This window comes from Plasmodium relictum, assembly GCF_900005765.1.
Source record: "Plasmodium relictum strain SGS1 genome assembly, chromosome: 5".
Classification (NCBI taxonomy): Eukaryota; Apicomplexa; class Aconoidasida; order Haemosporida; family Plasmodiidae; genus Plasmodium; species Plasmodium relictum.
The window spans coordinates 422,791-441,875 of NC_041683.1; the positions used below are offsets into that span (position 1 = coordinate 422,791).

At 16.6% G+C, this 19,085-nt stretch overlaps 2 protein-coding genes across 2 annotated transcripts; one reads left to right on the plus strand and one right to left on the minus strand.

The window, feature by feature from the left end:
* Positions 1-290: 290 nt before the first annotated feature.
* PRELSG_0512600 (LETM1-like protein, putative) lies at positions 291-2,739 on the minus strand (the record flags this gene model as incomplete). The annotated part of the gene is made up of 4 exons (XM_028675383.1): positions 291-350; positions 483-577; positions 710-765; positions 836-2,739. 4 exons carry the CDS (start codon positions 2,737-2,739, stop codon positions 291-293), a joined length of 2,115 nt encoding a protein of 704 aa, XP_028531977.1.
* Positions 2,740-4,154: 1,415 nt separating this feature from the next.
* PRELSG_0512700 (conserved Plasmodium protein, unknown function) lies at positions 4,155-18,581 on the plus strand (the record flags this gene model as incomplete). The annotated part of the gene is made up of 1 exon (XM_028675384.1): positions 4,155-18,581. One exon carries the CDS (start codon positions 4,155-4,157, stop codon positions 18,579-18,581), a length of 14,427 nt encoding a protein of 4,808 aa, XP_028531978.1.
* Between the last annotated feature and the right edge of the window lie 504 nt (positions 18,582-19,085).

The following is a 19,085-nucleotide window of genomic DNA, read 5'->3' on the forward strand; positions in this document are numbered from 1 at the left end:
TGTTTTTTTTTTTTTTTTATTGTGTAACAAAATTTATTGAACATAAAATATAAATTATAATGAAAAAAAAAAAAAAAAAAGTTTTAATCGATATGCATATTTGTGAAATAATAAAAAAATTTTATAGAATTTAATTTTAATGCGGTTGTGCATACAAAAAAAGTATATAAAAAAAAAAAAAAAGAGATTTAAAGGAATAATTATAAAATAATATAAGATTATGAATAGTTATTACACATGTATAAATATGTACATATATAAATATTTTAATTACTAATTTTAGTTTAAATCTAGTTTTTTAAATTCATAATATCATCACTTTTCTCATCTTCAGGATAAAAGTATTCATCCTACAAAAAAAAAAAAAAAAAAAATGTATACCATTGTACATATGAAGTACAATATATTTTTATAGAATAAAATATATTGACTTTTTATCTAATTTTTCTTTTATTTTTTTAAATAAACAAAAATGTGATTACCATTTCTACTTGCTTATGAGCATTTAATTCACTTATGTGTTTTTCAATGTCTAACAATCTTGCAGACATATTTTTTATTATTTCATTAATATCACCTAAAAAAAAAAAATAAATAAAATTATTAAATTATAAAATAAAATTATTAAAAAAAATAAAATAAATGACAAATAGCATGCAATATATATATATGATTTTTAATTGCAACAAAATATTATTTTAGCAGTTACATGATTGCTTTTTTTCAGCTAAATCAGTTAATGATGTGAAGGCAATTTTCAATTCTCTGAAAAAAATAAAAAAAAACATAGCAATGTATAAATATATAAAGACATATGTAAGAATTATTTTTATACTTATGCTGCAAATCACAAATGTGTTTTAACAAGTTTAATTCATTTTGCATATATTTGTTTTTTTTAAGAAAATGCATTTTCATTTTTTTTTCTTTATGCTCAGTAATTTCTTCATCTGTCTCTTTGTTAATATTTTTTTTAATTTCTTCTTCTTTCATTTTTAAATCATCTAATTTTTCTTTGGCTTCTTGAATTAATTTTTGTTTATCATTTATATTTGATGATTTGGCATTTTTTTCATTTGGTATATTAGATATTTTATTAGAATCATGTATATCCATTATAGCATGAGTAACAACTACACATCTAATATACAAAAGTAATATATATGGGACTTCTTTTATACTAGCTAATTGCAACCATTGCTGGATTTGTAATTTCATTTCTTTTTCTGATGTATTAAAATTCATACCTCTATCCTTGCAAATTTCTATTAATGTATTTTTTTTTAAATTATCAACTCCTTCATAAATTAATTCTCTATCTTCTCTCTGTAATCTCAAAAAATGATGTCTTAGCTGTAAAACTACATGATAATGCATTCCATATGGCTTTAAACCTAGTAAATGACATATTGTTTGTAATGTTTTTAAATTCATTTGATCTAATACGAAATCTTCTTTAAAAATTTTTGCTATCTTTAATGTATCTGCTACGCTTAAAAATGGATTAATATCTTCTTCATCCTTATTAATTAATTGCTGATGAAATTTATTTAAAATTGTTTTTTTCTTATCTGAATCTATATCAATGTTTTCGTTTAACTGTTTTTCTTTTTCCTCAATTAACTGCTGTAAAAATTTTGCCAACTGCTGCTTTGCATATAAATTTTTTTTTATGTTATTAAAATTATCATCATTTTTAAAGGTAGAAGGCAATAAATTCGGATATATTTTCAAAAAGACAGGAAGTAAAAATTCAGCAAATGGAATAATAATAAAAAATGAAAATGGAATTAATTTAAACATATCATTCATTGTTCTTATCAACAATTTATATTCAGAATAAGATAGTCTGTGCCCTTTTAGTCTCTTAATAATTAAGTTTTTTGATATTTTCATATTCGTTAAAAATAGAAGAATGCCTGTTTTGACCCAAACTAATGTATGTTTTACATTTTTTTTCATATTATTATAATAAACAATTAATAAAGATGGTTGCAATATGACATTTTTTATTTCCCAGCACCCTTTTTTTAAGTAAGAAAATAAAGAACGCATTACATTTGAACTCTTATTAAAAATTTTCATTAATTTATTTTCATTATCATTTTTTTTCACTTTTTTTTTTTTTAACATATTAATCATATTTATATCTTCTGAATTTCCAAATGAATTATATTTACTTTCAGATTTATTATTATCATTATTTATACTATTACTTGTATTATTATTATTATCATTATCGTTTTTCTTCTTATTATTACTATTATTATAATTATTGCTATCACATTGTATTTCTTTTTTTATTTTTTCTTGTGATTCTTCTTTTTTTGAGTTTTCATTATTTTTGTTATTTTGAAATATATCATTTTCTCTTAAACCGTTCGATTGAGTAGAAAAGCAACTTTTTCTTACACTTTTTTTTATAAAATTTTCTTTTATTGCATTAAACTTATTTTCATTTAGTATATTATTATAATAATTAAAATTTACTTTTTTATTTGAATCACATTTATCTTGAATCAAGAAAATATTTTTACTCATAATATTTACATATGGGGATTTATTCATATTTAATTTACTCTTAAAACATTTTTCTTTTTCATTCTTTATATTTTTAAAAAATAAATTTACATCATTTTCTTTTGTAAGTTTATGATAATTATAGAGCGATTCCCTTTTAATATTAGCACATCTTTTTATAAAAAGGTAATTATTTATCTTTATTTTGCTAAATCTCATTTTAAAAAAAAAAAAAAAAATATATTTTTCAATTATTTATATTATTTTATTTTATTTTATTTTTTTTTTTTTTTTTTGAATTAAAAAAAAAAAAAAAGAAACAAACAAACAGCAAGAAACAGTCTAATTATAAATATATATTAATACAACATTATTGTTCTTTAACAATCAGTTTTTTTTTCTTGAGGATTTTTTGTAATTAGTATCCATTTGTTAACTTTTTATATATTAATATATTATACGCATTTTAATATTTATTAAAAATGTATAATAGTTTAATTATTCATTCATTAAATAGCATATTATATATATATATATATATATATATATATATATATATATATTTATATATATAATATTAATAACATAGTCATATAATTAATAAAAAGAGTTTATTTTATGATAATTTCTAATAATAATTTATATAAATAACATAAAGTAATAAATAAATATAGTTAAAAAAAAAAACTTTTAAGAAAAAGATTATATATAAAAAAATAAGTAAATTAAAAGCATAAAAAAAGTCAAGATATATTCTAAGAAAAATACAAAATATTTTAAATTTTATTTATTTTATATTAATTTTTTTTTTTTTCTTTTTTTTAATTAAAATTCATGTTTTTGATAAATTAAATTTCTTTTACTTTTAAGAAAAAATTAATAAAAAAATTTTCATAAAAATATAATGTAGAATATATCAATTAAAAAATACACAATATAAAAAAAATTTTAATCTGCATATATGAACATGCGTGAATTTTTTTTTTTTTTTTGATATGAAATTTCATATACAAATTTAAATAAAATATATTATATTATTTTCTTCAATAATAAAAAGAAAGATGTTCTTAAAAAGAAAAAAACTATATGAACAATAAGAGCTTTTAAAAGTAATAATGTTTGTTTTTTATTATATTATTTTTTTTTCTTTTTTATTTTTTATTGAAGAAATTTTCCATAGATAAATTTTAAGTAGCATTTAAAGAGTTTTTTTTTTTCGTTTTTGCATATATATTTAAATAATATACAATCTAAATTTTAAAAACTGAAGTGTAAGAAATAAATACATTTATACACATATATTATTTAAACATACACGTATATTTTATTTTTTGTAAATATTTAAAAATACATAGATTAATTTTTTTAAAAAAATTGTGAAATTATGAAAAATATTATAAACATAAACAAACTTTTAAACAGTAAAGTTTATTTTATTGGAGATTTAATTTTATCTAAAAAAAAAAAAAGAATAAAATACAGAAACAGACAAGGAAACAAATAATAGAAGTTAACATTTATATAAAAATAAGAATATTTAAAATAAAGAAAAAAATATAAAAAAAAAAAAAGCTAAAAACTAACGTTTTAAAATATGTCAATAAAAGAAGAAAAAATTATTAACAAGTAAAACAATGATAATACTATTAACTATACTGAAATTTCTTATAGGAAAATATACCAATAAATACATAAAAGTAATTAAAAATATATGTATAAATAATATTAAGAATTATATTTTTGAAGAAATTGAATTCAATCAACTTTCCTTTAATTGCTATGATAATATTAAAAAATCAAAAAATAAAAGAAAAGAAAATAACAATAACAACAATGGAAATTTTAATGGTTCAGAAGAAAAGATAAATGACTATTTAGTGTATTTAAATTCATTAAAAAAAAAGAAAAATGATTTATTATTTAATATATTTTATATAGGCAAATTAGAAATTGATTGGAGTAACAATTTTGACAATGGTCTAACTGTAAGTGTTGAAAATATTTTTATAAATATAAAATTAACTGAAAAAAAAAAATATTCGAATAATTGTGTTATAATAAAAAATAATATAAAAGAATTAAATAATGGAGAAAATAATGTAACAGTAAAAAGTAATTTTTTTTTTTCTACCTTTTTTTTCATAACTTTATGTATGAGCATCATTAAAAAAAATATATATAAATCTGTTAATATATTTTTTAAATACTTTATCAGTATTCTTACAAAATTTAATATTTATCAATTTTTTAAAAAAGTGTTCTTTAGATATTTTTTAAAACATTTTTTATGCATTGATATAAATAACGTTAATATAATTTTTGAAGACAGCTTATTAGGAAATCAGAAAAATTTATTTTTTTCTTTTTACATTAAGAATATTCACGTAAATAACTACAATTATATTAAAAATATTAAAAAAGAAACAGCAAAACTAAGCTTTAATAATAGTAGTAATGGAAATGTTAAAACAAATGAAAACATAGAAATATTTAAAATACTAATAAATAAATTTAGTATTTATTTGGATACGAGAAACCAACATATAAGTAATAGCAATATTCATCTAAATAAAGCACAATTCAAATTTTTTTTTTATTACAACATTAATATTTTTCATAAAGGAAAATGCTTACTAGAAGATTCGAATGCTGTTTGCATTATATCAAAAGAAAAGAAAAAAAATAAGAAATACCTAATCAATTTTTCTTTACCATATATTAATTTCAATATTTTAAATGACAACTTGTATATATTATATTTATTTTTACATAAATATTTATATATATTTCAATTAAACAAGGAATATAGAAAGAAAAAGAAATACTTAAATTTAAAAGACAAAAACATTAATGCAATTAATAAAAATTCATGTTCGAAACATTTTTCATATAAGAATAATTTCATATTTGAAAAAAGAAAAAATTTTATATATGTTAACAAAAGAGGTTACACATATAATGGCAAAAGGAAAGCATTGAAAAAATATAAAAAAATAAATAAAAATAATACCAATAATAAGACAAATAATGGAAAAGAAAAAGAAATGGATAATGAAATGAATAATAGTAATTTTAGAAGAAAAAAAAGAAAAAGTTATGAGAATTATATACGAAGGTATTTTGAATTTGACATAAATATAAAAAAATTAAAATTAAGTTACATATATACTTATTCTGACTATATGTTTTGTTCTTATAAAAATGTAAATACTTCATTTTGTATTATAGAGGAGCGTTCAAGAAATAAAAAAAAAAAAGAAAAAACATTTTACATTTTAAATGATTTTATATTTTTAATAGATAAATTTTTTATGATGGAATCTTATTCTCAGTCATGTTTATGTTTAGACAAAAGAAATTATGAGTTACTTAATTTTTGTAAAAAAAACTCCTTTTTAAAAAAAGTTGAATACAATCTGAATTATGAAGATTCTTTATTGGAACATTATAGTGTATTGAATAAAATGAATAAAGAGAATTATATTAGTAAAGAGAAAAATAATAAATATAGTTTATTTATACGATTTAGTAATAAAAAAAATATAAAAAAAAATATTTCTATAAATATTCAAAGCATTTATTTTACTATTGAGAAAATACAAAACTTTTATTTATTAGCTAATAAATTATTTGAAAAAGATTTTTGCATATTTAATAATTTAGCTAATAATAGAAAAAACAGTAATAAAAAGAATAAGAAAAACAAGATTTCTTTTATATATTTAAATGCACATATTAATAATATTAAAATAGAATTAAAAAAATATGATAAATCCTTTTTCATTTGTTTAGATAATGTTATTTTATTTTACACTAATGAAGATATTAATATAAAAAAGGTAAATATAGCTAGCAAGTTACTTTCTCCTAATTTTTCTTTTATAAAACAAATTAAGAAGAAATGGGCACTTTATAAAGATAATTTTAATATTTATTATAAAGCTACAAATATATATTCTTTTATACAATATGGTAAGTGCTCTCATATTTTAATCTTTCCTTTTTCTTTATTTTTTTCTCTTGGAAAATTAAGATCATATAAAATAAAAATAGATATACAATCTTTGATTGTTGAATTAAATATTTTTATTTTAAAAATCTTAAGAGTTATATTTTTTAATGAAGAATATTTTCTATTAGATGATAATAATAACTATGATAAGCAAGAAAAAACTATTTTATCATCAAAAGATGAAACTATATTAAAGTATCCTCCTCATAATGAAAAATACTTAAAAATTTTATATGATTATAAAAAAGAAGAAATTTTAATGAAAAAAGAACTAAATTTATTATTTGGGGCTTTAGAAGTATTTTTTGATAATATTGAAGTAACTAATGAAAAGCATGAAGAAGAATTAGCTAATTTATCATTTTGTCTTACATTTATTTTAAAGCTATTTAACAGTGTAAAAATAAAATTTTCTTGTAATAATGTGAATTTATATTTTTTTTGTTGTAACCAGTTTTTAAATAAAAAAAGAAAAAAGAAGAAAAAAATTTCGAATATTCTAAGTTTTACTAATTATAAAAATGATACAACTAACAAACATAACAATTATAATATAGATGTGTTCTATTTGAAATTAAAATTAGAGAGTATTAATTTCTTTTTCTTTGTGAATAATATTAATTCAAATGAATCAGATTATTTCATCATTTTAAAGAAATTATATATAAGGAACATTTTTTTATTTTTTGATTTTCATTTTAAGCCCATTTCATTATATTTTGTTATATTTGAAGGATTGAAATTATATAAATTCACTAATAAAGAAAAAGAAAAAAAAATGATCAAATTAAAATATGATTCAAAAGCAATAAGAAATAAGAGATGTATAAATAACATTAAAAATAATGAAGAATTTGCACTTATTATAAGACAAAAATGCCAATTAATATATATTAAAAAAACATATAAATATAAAATAAAAAATAACCATACATTTATAATATATGTTGATAAATTAAATATATATATTTTTGATTTTTTTGTTAATTTACTATACTATCTTTATTCCTCAAAAATAAGAAACGAAGTAAGAAGAAAAAATAAAAAAGGATCCACTTTTAATAATGGCATTGCTAATTTAAATAATTTAGATTTTCATTCATTATCAAGAAACCTGTTAGAAATAATTAAAAATATTAATGTATTTTATCATATAATAATAAAAAATGTTTATAAGTATAAATTATATTTTATCACAAAAAATATAAACTTTTACTTTATTTTTAATGATAGCATTAAACCATTTGATGATACTTATATTTTCGATTTTGTTAATAAGCATTTCAAAATACAAATAGATTATCTTATTGTGAAATGGAAGAATAATTTTGTAAAAATAACAAAAAGGAAGCTGCATAAGTTTCCTGAAAAAGAAAGAGAAGAAAGAAATATAAATACTAACAATATCTTAGATATAAAAAAAAAGAATAAAGAAGATTCTTCAAATTTAAAAAAAAAAAATATAGAAAAAAAAAAAAAAATAGAATATACTATTTTAAGGAATATGAATCAACACATAAAAAAGTATTCCTATATTTCTAAATTTTTTTTAAATATTTATTATAATTGTTTATCAATTATTAAATATGAAATTAAAAATGAAGTAAATAGAGAAAGAAAAAGTTCAAATTTTTCAAATAAATTTATATTTCATAAAAGTATGCATAGTAATAATAATGTTAATTTTAATTATAATTATAATGAAACTACATTTATGTTAAAAAATAATAGACATATAAGCAAATATGCTATCAATTTAAAGGAGGAAAATAAAGAATGTAACTATATTGTACATAAAAATAAGAACAACTATAAAAAGAAAGAAGTTATATTGATAAAAATGGAAAAAACAAATATCATTATCTATGATATATATAACATGCTATTACATTTAAATTCTAGCAAGATTAAAATATGCAGTTATTTAAATTTTATAAATTCCTTAAATTATTATATGAAATTATTATTAAAAACATTCCATAGTGCTTTTTTTAAAAAAAACTTTGCATTCAGTGAAATAAGTAGAGAGAATAATGAGGTTGATAAAATTATAAATTTTCTACAAAACAAGAAAAAATATTCAGATAAAATATGTAAAAAAAGAAATTATCAAAATGAATTAAGTTGTAATAGATGGAATAATTTTTTTTTTTATGTATGTAATATTAAAAAAATATATTTTAATTTAAATAGTATTAATTGGAAGCTTATTTTATCAAATGCAAGGGGGGGAAAAAAAAAAAAAAAGACATTATGTCTGAAAGTTAAAAATCTAACATCCATTTTCTTGAGAAATGGTACTATACTAGATAAAAAAATGTTTCAATTCATTTACTCTTTTTACAACAAAATTTATTGTGTTAATCTATATATAAAAAGTAAAAAAGATAAAGACAAATTTCTTATATTTCATTCGAATTATATAAATCTTATTAATCAAATAAAATTTAATGTGAATATGAATATGTATAAAATTAATTTCTTTAAGTTTGTTAAAAAGAATAAGAAAAAATCAAAAATATTAAGAAAAAAATTAGTGTTAAATTTAGGAATTTGTTATATACATAAATCTTATTACAAAAAAAAAATCAACTTTTTTTTTAAAATATTAAATAATATAAAAAAAAAGGCATATTATATAAATCAGACTCTTCCTATATTTAAACACAAGGAATACTTTAATAAATTTGATATAAAAACAGTAATAAAGTCATATAATAATAAGAAAAAAAAAACAAGTAAAAATAATTCAAGTTTTTATATTTTTTTAAATGAACAGAGCATTATACCATTGATAGATTTTTATTATCATATTATCGAACTAAAGAATAAAATACAATTAATTTTTAGTAATTACGATAATAATAAAAAAAATGAACAGAAAAAAAGAAATAATAATAATAACAGTAACAACTTTACTACCATACGTAAATTAAATATAAATAACATTAAAAAAGGGAAATATTTAGGAAAAGTAGAAAAAGGGAATAGAAATAATAATTTAAAATTAAATTCTTATTTACATCATAAGTTTTTTTACAAACATATGCAAATATATAATAAGACATACAATAATAAATTTAATTGCATCTTAGATATATTAATAAATTCTTTTAATTATATAAAATTTAAAATGAGAAATATTTTTCTATTTTTTTATACAAACAATATGAATGTATTTATTGGTACTTTTATAAAAAATTTAAATGGTGCATTATTTGAAAATGGATTTATAAAAACAAGTAATATGACATTATATAATTTAAAATATATTCACGAATTAAAAGAAGCAATCGTTTTCAGTAATAATAATTATTTTAATAGTAAAAAAAATCTATATATTTTTGAAATATATAATAGTTTAAAAAAAAAAAATGATTTAATTTATTTATACCCCTTATTTTTTTTATTTAAAAAACAAAATATAAATTTAAATTTTGCCAATTTAAAAAAAAGAATAAAGAGCATTTCTACTGTTAGCTCCAAGATAAATTCAAATGAGAAACATATGAATTATAATCAGATGAAGTTATTATATAAACAAAGGAATAAAAATAAGTTAAAATATATTAAAGAAAAAAGTAATTATTCTGTAAAAAAATTGAATAATAAAAATAGAAATAGTGCTTACAACATTAATTCAAAGCATCTTTTTAATAGTAAGAATATTAGTAGTATTATTTTTAAAAGTTTTTTGAAAGATAATAAACAATTATATAAAGAATACTATAACTATGTAAAATATAATGAAAATAGCTTTATTAAAGTTAAAAATGAAATATTTTTAAAAAAAAATTATAATTTTTTAGAGAAAAATATGATGTTTTGTAAATTAAATTATATAGCAGAAAAAAAGGATGTGCATAAGGAAAGAAGTTTAAAAAGAAAAAATAGAGGAATTGTACATATAAATATTAAATATGTTATAAAAAAAGAAAAGAAACCCTTTTTAAATATATTATTAAAATATATTTTCAAAAATATTTTTATTTATTTTCCATTAAATACAATAGTTGAGTTAAATAAAATATTAAGTTCTTCAAAAGTTTTTAAATACATTCATATATCAACACCTAATGTACAAAAAAAAGAAAAAAAAATTTTAAAAAAAAAAAAACAACCTATTTTTTATCATTTTAAAATTCTTTTCAAAAACACAAATTTTCATATATTATCTCCGTCAACCTACCTGATGAATGATATAAAAGAAAGTGAATTAATTGTTAATGAAATGAATATAATAGAAAATGTAAAAAAATGCAAAGGCAACTACTATAATCATAATGATATGAATAAATTAAAATATAATGAAATAAATGGTAGTGAACAAGGTACAAATGATATATCTTTTAATGAAATTAAAAAAAAGAAATATATATATTTAAATGAAGATAGAAAAAAATATTATAGCACTTATACAGTAGATAAAAAGAAAGAAATAGATAAAAGGAATGTATATTTACTAAAAAAAAAAAAAGTTCAACATAAAAATGAAAAAGAAAGAATATTTTTATTTGATCTAATTATAAGCACTAACTTGAAAATTGATATAGAAAAAAAAGTTCAAATAAAATTGATGAAGTCTCATAATGAAAAAGAAGAAAAAAAAAAAAAAAAGTATCTGTATATGCATAAAATGAATTTTAATGCATCATTAAAACAATTGAAGATTAGTAGTGGTCTACTCTATACTTATATAAGCTTACATTATATAATAAATATTATTAGGTTAGAAAGAATTGTAAATATTTCAAACATTTATAAAAATTCCAAATTTTATTTAAATTTAGTAAATATTTATAAGTTTAAATTATTAAGAAATATTAATCAATTAAAAAATTTAAATGAAAAAAAGATAAATAAAATAAACTTTATTTCCTTGAAAGAATATTGTATATATAGTATTAGCGAAGTAGTAAATGTATTATTTTTTTTTAACGTAGTTAATTATGAGTTAAATAAAGAAGAATATATTAATTATAAGTTAAGTAAAAGAAATAATAAACAATTTCTACATAATAAAAATATTAATAATAATAATAATAATAATTTCCCATTTAGAGAAAAATATTTATCAGAAGATGAAAAAAGTTTAATTAATAAAAATAGTTTTTTTAGAGGTCTATCTTTAAACAATAAAAAAACAAGCAATGATAGTTATAGCAGTATATGTAATAATAGTAACAATAGGAGTATTGGAAACAACAGTAGTAATAATAATAATAATAGTAATTATAGAAAGTGTGATGATCATATAAATTATAATAATGAAATATATAAGATGGAGAAAGACTTAAACTCATTGAAAAAGTGTAATCAAATTAATAGAAAAGAAAAAGAAAAAAATAAACATTATAATAAAATATTAATAAATAAAAATTATATTAACGTAATTTTAAGCAATTTATTTATTTGCATTAACAACAACGATTTGTTAATTCTGAAGTTTTTTATAGAGGATTTGAATTATATAAAAAAAAAATTAAAAGCAAATAAAATATATGCTTGCAAATATAAATATGATAACGTAATAATATCCTCAAAATTTAAAAAGAATGTAAAAGAAGTAAAAAATGGAAAGAAAAAAATTCCAAATAAAAAAATTATAACAAAGAATAAAATTAATGTTACTATAGATATATTAAAAGTTTTTTTTATTACAAAAGCATATTTACATGAAATTTTTTCTCTGAATAGTCTTAACAATAATTTTAAAATAAGTAATTCCCTTATAAATAATAAGATAAAAAAATTTATAAATTTTTTAATTTTTAAACAGATTAATATATTATTAATAGATATAATGGATATTGGTAATTTTATTCATAATAAATCAAAAAGAATTCAGTTTGTTGAATCATTTGATCTTTCTTCTTATTATTCTTTAAGTAAAAAAAATAAATTTTTTATTTATATAAAAGATGATATAAATGTTAATTTAAATAAGAATATAATTAATTTTTTTTTTTTATTTAAGTACAATTTCTTTCATAATTATTTTATATATAATGAATATAATGTTATCAATCAGTTAAATAATCAAAAAATTCAGACATTAAAAGATTTCAGAAATTTTATATCATATCAACAATCATTTTTAAGAGAATATATAATAATTAGAAATTTTACATTTTATAATTTAAAATATGAATATGAAGACAATATTGGTTATATTAAGAAAAACGAAGAAAACATAATAATTTGCGAAAACTTATTTCTATTAAATATATGTAGTGTTGAGGATCCTAATTTAAGAAGGAAAATTTTTTTAAAAAATAAAAATAACAATAAAAATTATAATAAAATAAATGAAAAAAATTATTTTTATGTAGATATTAACATTCACGAAAATAAAAAATGTATAAACATTTATCCTTATTTTTTCATTAGCCTTATATATACTAAATATCATAAGAAAATGTTAACTAATAGAAATTCAGATTCAAAAAAAAATACACTTAATTTAAAATTAAAATTTATTAAGAATAATTTTGTTAATACATTTATAATAAAGGAAGAAAACATGTTATTTAGTGTTCCTTTTAATTTTTTAAAAAATTGTAAGTTTTTTCAAATGATTTTAAAAATAAATAATAAGATCTATACAAGTAATAAAATTAAATATAATCATATTTTGAAATTGAATAAATATGAATTAAAAGATATTTATGATCAAAAGAAAATATTTGTTTGTTCCTTTTTCTATTTAATTAAAAAAACAAAGAAATTAAAAAATAATAAAAATAATAAATCTAATAATTTACTTAGGTCGAAATATAATATTATACAGGATATAATGAAGAAAGGACATGAAGATAATGAAAATGGTAGCAGTAATAAAATATATACGCTAAATTTGAAAAATAATAATGAAGAATATATTGAAAACATTGCTGATAAAAATAAAAACAATAAGAAAAATAATTTAAAATATTTAGAAAAAAAAAAATATTCTAAAGTATTTAGCATTTTTAATATTACTAAAAAAAATGTAAATATTTTATCGATACAGAGTTCTATTAGAATTATTAATTTATCTCCTTTTAATATAAATGTTTTACTAAAAAAAGAAAAAGGGAATATAAAAACATACAGTATTAAAAATTTTGATTATATAAATATTTATGATTTTTGCTTTTTAAAAAATATCATTTTAAATTTTAGTCTATCTATATACAGACAATGGATAAAGTTTATAAAAGTGAACAATGAAAATTATTTTAAAGAAAAAAACGTAAAGAAGAATTATATCTATGATATAGAAAATGATGATAGCTACACTAAAATTATATTTTATGAAATCATAAAATTTAAAAACTTTTATTTCATTATATATATTTATTTTTTCGATAATTCTTATAATATAGCATTTATAAGCAAGTATAATATATATAACTACACAACGAATATGTTACATTATTATGTAATTAATGAAGAGAAAAATAACTTAAATGATTTAAATTTTGAGTGTGAAATTAAAAAACATGCGTTGAAAGAAAAATATACTAATTACAAAGAAAGTTTATTTATGTTACATCCACTTTTAGATAATAAAATTACTTTGGAAAACGATTTTATTAAGATAATTAAAAAAACAAATAATAAGGAAGAGAAGGAAAATATGAATTACATTAAAAATTATTGTTTTAATCATAGATTTAATCTAAACAGTATAAAATCAACGAATACAGATTCAATTTCATATGATACTAATAGTTCTTATACAAAAGTTATATTATTAAACGACGAATATATAACTATAAATGTTAAAACTTTTAATTTTCATTCATTTACTTTGTCTTTTATCTATTTTTATCCTTATATTGTTTTAGTTAACTTAACAAAATACGATTTTGATATAAAAATGAAAAATTACAGCGTATTAGAAAAACTCTATCAGAATAACAAAAAAAAAAAAGAAAAAAAAAATTCTAAATATCAAGCAAACTATTGTTATGATACATACGAAACTAATGAAAGTGAAGTGTTAAATTTTAGTGAATATACTCAATTTTCTTTATCTAATGAAGAACAAATATTTAATGATAACGAAAAGAATACAACAAAAGAAAATAAAAATAAAGATAAAAAAAATAAGAAAAAGAATAAGAATAAATTAAATTATTTTTATGATGAAGAATTTAAATCAAACAATAATGGAGATAACTTACATATTTTGAGAAGTATGCATATGCAAGAATTAAAAATAAAAAATAAAAGCATGTGGGATTTTTTGAGTTTGAAGATTAAAAAAAAAGAGAAAGAGAAAGAAAAAAATGCGATAATTAATTTTGAATCTGCTATGAAAATACTGAAAAAAAATCCTAGTTATAAAACAGATATCACGATTTATAAAAAAAAAAATATTAGATGCAAATACATGAAAATACATAAAAATATGAACAAATATTTTTATTTACATAAATATATTAAATTTACAAAAAAAAATAATAAAAACTTAATTGTTATTAAACAAAGGTTATTTTATATTACCTCTTTAAAAAAAGAAAAAACTCATTATATATTTATAAAGAAAATTCCATTTGCAACTGATTTTATGTATTCTCTAGAATATGATAAAAATATTTTATCCATTGAAAATATTTCAAAAAATAACTTTCATGATGTCAAAAAAAATTTTTTATTAAATACATATACCAAGCAAAAAGATAATCTAGAAGGAGAAAAAAAATGTAACATTAAAAAAGAAATAAGAATTAATGAAAAAGATAACGATACTTATTATAATAAGAAAAATGAAAATGATGATATATTAAAAAAAAAATGTAATAAAAAAAATTCAAATAAGACAAAAAAAAAAGAAAAAATATATCAAAAGAAGGAACAATTACGTGTAGAAAAATTTGAATATTTATTGGATACACATAATACATTAAAAAAAATGAGTAGAAATTTACAACTTTTTGTTAACAATAATATTTATAATGACATTTTAAATAAATATAAGGAATTAATTAATAAAGAAACTATTAAAAAAGGAAAAATTTTTATTTTTAATAATTTAGGAATCCCTTTTTTTGTGAGTTCAGAGAAAAGTAATTATCTTTTTTTTATTAACACTAAATATGTATATTTTAAAGAAAAAAAGCATTTTTATTTTTATTTTCCGAAGTTTATTTTATTAAATAAAAAATTGAAATTATTATTTAAGGTAAATGATAGCATACAAAAATATTATTCAATCAGAAATTACATTCATTTAATTAAAAGTAAAGAAATTATTCAAAATTTCCATATTTTGAAAGTAAGTTTAATTTATAATATTGTATCTTCATTTTATTTTTATTCTTTTGTATTAAAAAAGAAAAGAATTAAAGACAACATAAATTTAAAAAAAAAGGTAGATTTAAATCATAGTGAGAAAAATATTTCATCATATAACACGAAAGGAGAAGAAATGACTACATTTAATGAGTATGAAATAATATATTATGAACTTTATTTGATTAAATTTCATTGTGATATTATTTTAAATAAAAATAATGAAATTAATATAATTATTAATGGATTAAAAGAATATAACTTTTTAAAAAATATCTTATCACTTGACTATTTTTTCCATTTTTTAAAAAATAAAGTGATGATAAAAGATTTAAAGGATTCATCAGAAAATTATTTATTACACAATAAAAAAAAAATTCCTAAAATTATTTATACAAATAATCTATATGGGCTATGTAAAAATGATTTAATGAATATTAAAATATATATTAAAAGTTTAAATTTATTATTTAATTTTGAAGGTATTTCTAACAATTCAAGTGCCATAGAAAATATTCAACAAAAAATTAATTTAAGCAAAATATATTTAAATCTTTACACTTTTCAATATTTTAATAATAAAACATTAATAAATAAAAAAAAGTGCGTACAATTTTATGAAGAAATTTCTCCTAAGAAAAAGCCGTATATGAAGCATATGGTTTTCTCATTAAAAAAAAATAAAAAGAGAAAAGAAACATTTTATTTACATAATATAAAATCTTTTAAAAAAAACAGAAAAAATATGATAAAGGATAATATAGATAATATTGATACGAAAAATCCTGAATTAAATTTTATTCCTTATAGAAAGTTAAGTGCATTGAATGAAGACCCATATAATGAATTATTAGATAAAAGCGATAATGATAATATAATAAATGAATGCAATAATACTTTTTTATCAAAGAATACTATTAATAATTTATACAATCTCTTTAAAAATAATATTTATTGTCATTATTATTCTCACATATTTAGTGGATACATGAAAAACATTAAGTTATATGAGCATCTATTTAATTTATTAAGGAGTAGAATATTGAGTATTTGTATAAACTATTCTGATTTTTATAAAAAAATTTCTATTCTGATAGAAAATATGAGTATAACAAAAATTAATCTATATGATAAGAAAGAATTTGAGTATAAATATACTATTTTAACTAAATATAATAACAATAATGATTTCATAAATATTAATATTGATTTATATAAACAAAGAATAATGAAATATAAGCATATTTATAATACATTAAATATTCTTCATACGTGTACTCATATAAATAAAATTACAAAAAAAAAAAAAAAGATAATAAATAATCATAAATATATTACAAGTGAAAAAAAAAAAAGAGAAAACAACATATTATTAGCAAGTAATAATATATATATTAATTCAAACAATATTTCAAGAAATTATGAAAATGCTATATTATATAATGCCTATTATTTTTATAAAAAAAAAAAAAATAAAATAAATAATAATAATGATATAAATAATTTTAAAAATTACAAGATTAATAATCTTGTAAATTTCATAGAAAATATTAAAAACAAAAAATTCCAAAAACAAAAAAAAGAAATCATAAAAAACTTATCTATAGAAATAGCCAGTTTAATGTTAACATTAGATTATAATTATTTTATTAATATAATACCCTTTTTTTATGATTACTTTTGTAAAAAATTAAATTATTATAATATGATTGATAATTTAAAATGCCAAGAAAAAAGAAATCTAAACATATATTATGACTTGCTTAAAATTGTAGAAAAAAATAAATATGAAGAAATAAAAAATTTAAAGGTGCTTGAGAGCTACTGTTTAACAAAAAATTTAACAGTAAATACTCAAATAAGGGAAAACAAATTCTTATTATACATTTATGATATTGATATAAAGAAAACAAAAATATATATAAATGTCAATTACTTGTTAAAATTATTTTTAACAAAAAATTTTTTAATGAATATATCAGCTATCAAAATTAATAATAAAAAAAAAAAAAATATAAAACATATATTAAAAAAGATCAAAAAGATTTATTTTTATAATTATATTAGTATTTTTTTCTATCTCCTTAAAAATTTAAATATATCAGAACACACTTCATATACAATGCATAATTTTCTAAGTTTACTGGAAAAGTTTCTTAAAAACAACTTACAACTTTCACCCTTACAGAATTTATATAGTTTTGTAGTAACATTAAAATATAAATGTGAACACAAGCTTGATAACAAAAATAAAGCAAAAATAAACAAAGATAATTATTCTATAAATAAAAACATCAGTACTTTTTTTAACACAGAAAACAATGCTCTTTTATTTTCTTCTAAGTTTTATTCTGATGAAAAAAATAAAAATAAATATTTAAAAAATTTTTTTTCATTAAATTATCCAAGCTTCCTTTCAAAACAATTGTTTATTAATTCTGGTATAAAAGAAAATGAACAAGAAAAATATGAATTTAATGTTATGAAGCAGATATTAGATACAAATAATAAATCAGACAATACAAACATTTATAATGAAAATATTTTTAGTAAAAGCATTTCTCAAATAAATAAAAATCAAAAGGAAATAGAACATAACAAATTATCAAATAATCAAGAAAATATAAAAATTAGTAAAAAGAGAGTAAGTTTATTAAAGAAGTATAAAAAAAAGAAAAAATCAAAAAAAAATCAAAATCAAAAAAGTAATGCTCCCCAAATAACACGCATATCTTTTACACATAATCTGAACATAAAGGGACAGTGAAATTAAAAAAAAAAAAAAAAAAGTTAAATACACAAGAATAAGTAAAATCATTGTAAAACATATAAAAAATTACTTATTAATAAATATGTTAAATTTTTAATTTTATTTGCTTTATTATTATATTCTTTTTTTTTTCTTTTTTATTTTTACATTTTGGAAAAATTCATATATTTTTATTCTTAAATTTTAATTAATTTTTGTTTTTTTTTTCAATTAATTATTTGCTGATTTCATTAAATGTTAGATCCTTCAAAAAAGGTTTTAATTTTGTCTTTTTTAAAAACACTTACCTTTATTTTTTATTTTTTTTTTTGTTTTTTTAATGCTTGTCTTTTTTTTCTTATAATTTTAATTAATTTCTTATTAATATTTTAACTTTTAATATAAGAACATAATGAAATAAATAAAAAAATAATAATATAAAATAAGATGAATATGAATTATATATATATAGAAAGAAATATTTTAATATATTATTTTAATGTAGGATATATCATTTTTATT